The sequence below is a fragment of the Cricetulus griseus genome (genome assembly GCF_003668045.3).
Source record: "Cricetulus griseus strain 17A/GY chromosome 1 unlocalized genomic scaffold, alternate assembly CriGri-PICRH-1.0 chr1_0, whole genome shotgun sequence".
NCBI classification, from domain to species: domain Eukaryota; kingdom Metazoa; phylum Chordata; class Mammalia; order Rodentia; family Cricetidae; genus Cricetulus; species Cricetulus griseus.
In genome coordinates this window covers 68859669-68865668 of record NW_023276806.1, presented here as the reverse complement: position 1 = coordinate 68865668, position 6000 = coordinate 68859669, and the positions used below count along the sequence as shown (strand labels likewise).

The window sequence follows — 6000 nt, the reverse complement described above, 5'->3', positions numbered from 1 at the left end:
TAGGTCTGTCTCCAAGTACCTTTCTTTGTTTAAATATAGTGCTTTTATGCCTATGTGAAAACATCTTATTTTTAAAAGTTATTTCCTGTATGTTCCTCTCCATAAAATGTAAGTTCTATAAATAACAGCCATAAAGTTTTTCTTTCGACTACATCACGATGCCTAAGAATTGTACTAGGTCTATAGCAGGCATACAAATAAATATTGGTTGAAATAATGCACAAATTAGTGTATAAAGTGTGTGTGCTAACAAACAGAGAAAATAAATGTGTTTAGGCATCCAGGAAGTCTTCGTGGTGATATCAGGGTCATTTGTTTCTACTCACAGGCTTAAGCGGGCTATACAATTCTTGGTGAGTCTTCCTGGCTTTGGCTCTCCCTCAACAAGCTGTCAAACTCACACACGTTTTACAGCCGCAAACCTCTCCAACTCCCCGCTAGGAGGAGTCACTAGGAGGAGTCACACAGAACCTAGAAACCCTCCCACTTCTCTGGTTCTCTTTCCTGCCGCTCCCCTACAGATTTCCGGCAGCCTTTGAGTTAGTTTGCTGGGAATAGTAGTCTTCCGGTCCAAACATACAGCGTTGCGGAGCATTGCCAGAACTACGCTTCCCAGGAAGCCTCGCGGCAGAGGGCGGCTAGATCACCTGATCCGGACTCCCGAGATGCAATGGCGGCCTCCATGCTGCGTTTGGTTCGTTCTGGAAGACGCTGGGCTTTAGCGTGGATTGACGGCGGTTCCCGCGAGCGAAGTGGGACTCAGACTGGGCCCACGTCCAACTGGGCTAGGGGACAGAGTTCAGTGGCTCAACTTTCCCTCCACACGGCTCAGAAGCCGAGGAAAGGGTATATAATCTTCATACCTTTGCCTGTCCATTGAAGTGCGGTAGCCCAGCCTGAGGGTTTTTAGTGGCCGGGAGGATTTTCACCTGTGTAACACGGGCAACTGAGGCCTAAATGAAAACACAAAGCCAGTCCTGACACCTCCACTCTCACACTAAAGTCTCACACTAAAGTCATGTTTGAACAAGGTGCGAGTGTTTCCTCCAGCCGTCTTCGCAGACAGAAGACTGGATTCCGTCGTCGTCTTACTAACAAGTGTGACGCTGTATTTGGCTTGTATGTAGCAAACACTGAGAGTTATTTCGGGCCACCAATAATCTAAAGACAGAAAAAAGCTTTTGTACAAAGCCCGGGTAGTAGAACTTAATGTGATTAGAAGTTTTATTAGTCAGAAAACACTAGCTAGCTGTGTTTTTATGATGAGCGTGTTCGTCTAAACCCAGCCTGCCTCCTGATTATGTAAAGATTTGCTCATCACGAACAGCTGTTGGATGCTTCAGTATATAATTTAAAACTGCCTTTAAAATACAGAAACATCAGGCAGATTTCTAATATTTTGTTTTGTTGAGATTGGCATTCTTTTAGTGTTTCAGTAAAGAAGAGAGGGAAAATGTTTAAAAGCATCTCGTTTCTATTCTTTTTAGAAATTAGACCATCTACTTTCCATGTAATGAAACAGCAGAAATATTTTGATTAGTAATTAGAGCATGAAGAATTTCTGAATTTCTTAGTTTATTTCCTCTCACTTGCAAATTTTGTTTCCAAATTTTAAGAGGAAGGAGTTATGTTTTCTCATTCGATGTAGAACTTAATGTATTGAAATGCTTAAAACAGAACTCAATGCATGTGAGTAGAAATCTGTAGAGTATAGAAAATTGCTTGGAAGAAGTGCAGAATAGAAACATACATAGATTTCATGTGGAATAGGGAATTTTAATTCCCAAAAGAGAACTGAGTGCTGGCTCACAAGAGTAGAAATAGTCAGATAAGAGACAATTTGTAGCATTACTAAGATTTGCTAGCAGTCAAGTATGAACAAATGAAAGAATTTAAAATTAGATCTCAAGAGCTGAATGTGACTTGGAGGGTTAAAAAAAAAGTTTCCTCTGATGGTTTACTGGGTTTTTGTTTGTTTGGTTGTTTTTTTGTTGTTTGTTTGTTTTGTTTTACAAGTTTTCAGTACTACTATGTCTTGGTGATCTATGGTATCTCTGTGACCCTGCTCCTTGTCGTTGCAAGCTGTTAATAGCAAGTTCAAAATGTGGTTGATAATTTATTCTTTATCCGTTATTTCTCCAGTAGTAGAATCCTGGCATTTGTGTTAAACCTAAATGATGATGAGAAAATAAACCGTTATTATTTACTAAGTGTTTATTAGCTAATAAAGTATTCACCAATAAAATGACACATTGTAAAATGTAAGCATATAAAATTTTAGTTTAAAAACACATAGGATATTATTATTTGAAATGTAGGTTTATAAAAGTTTATGTATGATAACAAATGTAACTTTTAACCATTGTCTTTCTCTTTAGTGAACACAAATGGGCAGCTGTGGTAGGACTGGAAATTCATGTCCAGATTTCCTCCAACTCTAAACTCTTCTCTGGAGCTCAAGTGTGCTTTGCAGCTCCCCCGAATTCTTTGGTTTCTTTTTTTGATGCATCTCTGCCTGGAACTTTGCCGGTAAGGTGTTTTATGTAGTCTGTTTTCATTGGAAAATGTTTATGTCATAGTGAATATGAATAAAAATTTCCTTATTTTAATATTTTGACTCACTCTAGGGAAATACTTGCTTAGGGAATTTTGGATTAAACACAATGCATTAATTGTCTATAAAGACTTGTCTCTGTAATTCTGTTTCTAAATCTGAATGTATTCATAGCATGTACTCACTCATTTCCCAAGCATTTGCAAGTGCCCATCCAACACCAGATACTTATAGGAACTGTTTAATAAAAATGAGCAAAGATCTTTGCTTTAGGAGGAGTTTAACGATGGATAGTGCTGATAAGTCTTACAGACAAGTAGAGTACAATATGATGACTCTTGCAAAGGCAAGAGGATGGCTTGGGGACCCAAAGGACTGATCCATAATTGAGCAAGAGGAAGTACTATTGTAAGAAATTATAATGGTATATTTAGTTAAGGAAGGATGGTGTGTTTAAGGTATTTGGGAAGTTGTGCAGGAGTAGACCTATACATAGAGGAGGGGAAGGAGTCAAAGAAAAGGACATCTATTATGTGATTTCACAGTAGAAGATTAGTAGCAATTGTGGTTATAAAAAGCTAATAAGCAGTCATTAATGAAGAAAAGAGACAACTACAATATAAAGAGAGCTGATTATTGATTTGGCTACTCATTTTCACTTGATCCTGTGGAGTGACTGAGCCAGTATAACCCTCAGCAAGACGTTTGCATGGTATTTTTATGTAATGAGTTACATTTTGAAAAATAAGATGGAAGGAGTGGTGTAAATATTTAACCTAATATGTGGCTCACATTCTGTTCAGGAACTTTACTGTCAAGTGGGAATGGAGTTTCCATTTTAGGAGGATGTGTAGACAAGGTGGTGATGAGTGTGTTCTGTACTCTCAGACATTTAAATACCAGTGAAGGCAGATTGAACTACACAGGCTGTTGGCAATGTCTTGCATGTGTCTGCTTACAGCTTTGATTGGATTAAGGCAGCATTTCAGTTCTAGAACTTTGTTCTTATCTGTGCTTATCGTCATGAGGAATCCCATCCACCCAAACCATGCCCCTGGCCACTTGCTGTTGGGTCCCTCTTGAAGGAAGTCAGATGCAGAGCCCTGTGTTGTGCACCCATGCTTCCCTCCTCTCAGGTTCTCTTACAGTGTCTGCCTCTGGAGGAAGGGTTTTTGTTTGCTTGAGAAGAGACACCTTTGCAGCATGTCTTCCTTTCCCCTTCTGAGATAAAAACCTTTTTTCCTTATATAGCAATTGACCATCAAGAGTCTAGATGTAAACTTTTGAGTTGTGTCAGGTTTCTTTTTTTTCTCCTCACATGGGAATGTGATATCTAGCAGAGTATTTGGGGCATTTGGGGCACATTTAGAAACATATTTTTGTAGATAGGCAAATTTTCTGTAAACCGATAACAGATTCTTCAGTTGTACCTAAGTATAGTCAAATATTAGAGACAGATCCAGATAACTAGCAGATTAGCATATTTGGAAAGAGTTGTTATATGTGTTATATAGTTTTTCTCTGTGATGAGCAGGTCAATAAACAGTGAGTGCATTGAGAACATGTGCACACTGAACTTGCAATAACAGAAAAGGCTACAATTACAGTTTGCATAAGCAAAGCCAGCAGCACTCCTTGCTCCAGCAGTCTCCATGGCTGTTCATTCAACAGGGCTGTGCCATGGACTACCCCAGCCAGGTTTGGGGTCTTTGAAGACTAGGTGGGTAAGGATTTGGCAATGGCAAACAGAAACAAACACAGAGTCAGTTTGAATCTGAGTGCATTTTTTAGTTCTCAAGCAAGGCTTTTTTATAGAGATATTTTCTCAGGGTTTATTTTTGTGAAGCAAACCCAAACATATGACATTATTGTTACTTGGTACAGTAACACAGAAATCCAAAGCATAAAATCATCCAGGGTTAATCAAAACACAGAATCCGTCCTTGGTTAATCAAAACATAGAATTGTCCAAGGCTAACCACATATTTCTTAAATCAAATTAATGTATTTTTATGGCCAGTTATTGTTTAACATCTATTACCTAGTTCTTATGAATTTTTGAAGTATTGAGCTATTTTAACTCTTTATTAGAAGCTTTCTTTACCAGACACTTAAGCCTACTCTCAATGACACGTGTACAGCCATATGAAATTTTATTGTTGGGAAAGTTTTCTGCAATTTGTACTTATATGAATGACGGAATGATTTAGAAAGCATTGGTTTTTCCAGAGATGAGGTCATGGCTAGTGACCCCCTTCTCAGGGGATGGTTTATTACCTGTATCTCTTGCTTGAAATGTCAGCGTAAACTTTCAGAAACATTTCGTTAATACGAAAAAGGGATGGAAGAACAAACAGAAATTGCCACAAGAATCACAGCCCAATATTTCTCTCCAGCCGAGAGTTTTACAGCCAGTTCCAGGAAACCTCCTCCTTTTGAAGTTGCTACCTCAGTCTGTGGAACTTGTGACACAGAATTTACTGATCTACTACTGATCTGCCTTCTCTTTGGAAGTGTTCTTCTTTTAAAGTATGGGTTTTAGTCTGTGAGCCAAGGAGTATGAAAACCCTCAGACTAAGAAATTGATTAAAGCATTCCATTCCCTCTTCTTCTTTGCCTGTCATTCAGTTTACAATGTTCTAGAACACTTCTCTGAGACCCTTGGATACAGTGTTATATTCTGATATTTTTACTCTGCATCTGGTAACTGTAACAAATGAAGAACTTGAGAGAAGTTCTTTGAAGACTAGAGAATAGTATGTTGTGTAATCATCTGTGTCAAGTATTCATAATCCATAATGATGCTTGCACCTGTTATACTGTTCCCCTCCTTTCTGCATCTTCTCCAACCTCTGACTCACTGATGCTCCTCGCATAGCTGCTGTCTTCTACCAGCTACGATGCCTTGGTTTCATAAGCTCTGCTCTTCAGATCTCACTTCTGTGTTACATGTTTTCCTGAGTAGTCTTTCACTCCAAGTAGAGCTCCTATCTCCTGTCTAGATATCGGTCTGTATTTCTAGTATTGTATCTCTTTCTACATAAATGATTCATTAACATATTGGAAATATAGCACTTATTTTATTGATCTTGTTACTCCCTGCCACCCTGCAAAAAGGATAAATCAACCGGCAGAGGAAAGCATCTGCTCAGAAATGGATGTCAAAGAGAAGAATGTGTACATGAAGGTGTATATGCCACATAAACATACATACTGACACATACGCACACAAGAAAGAACATAAGCTGTTGGGAAGAGAATGATTTACTTAATCGATGGTTTTAGGAAAATTGGTTAGCTATTTAGAGAAAATATTTGTAGCTCATGTGCATTAAAACAAAATTTGTATATATATATTTATATATATGATATGTATGTGTATATGTATATACACATAAATATGTGTGACATATATATAGCCTATATAGCATTATATATCACATTTA

General features: G+C 38.1%; 1 protein-coding gene across 3 annotated transcripts in view; it reads left to right on the top strand.

Moving 5' to 3' along the window:
* Nucleotides 1–632: 632 nt before the first annotated feature.
* Nucleotides 633–6000, top strand: part of Gatb (glutamyl-tRNA amidotransferase subunit B) — an 87237-nt gene continuing 81869 nt past the window's right edge. Inside the window, exons 1-2 of one of the 3 annotated variants that reach the window (XM_027392984.2) lie at nucleotides 633–846; nucleotides 2379–2529. In XM_027392984.2, coding sequence (XP_027248785.1) covers nucleotides 671–846; nucleotides 2379–2529 — 327 coding nt within the window. In that variant the 5' untranslated portion in view covers nucleotides 633–670. Of the gene's footprint in view, nucleotides 847–2378; nucleotides 2530–6000 lie in introns of those variants that run through there. The other 2 variants (XM_027392983.2, XM_027392985.2) reach the window with 2 other exon arrangements.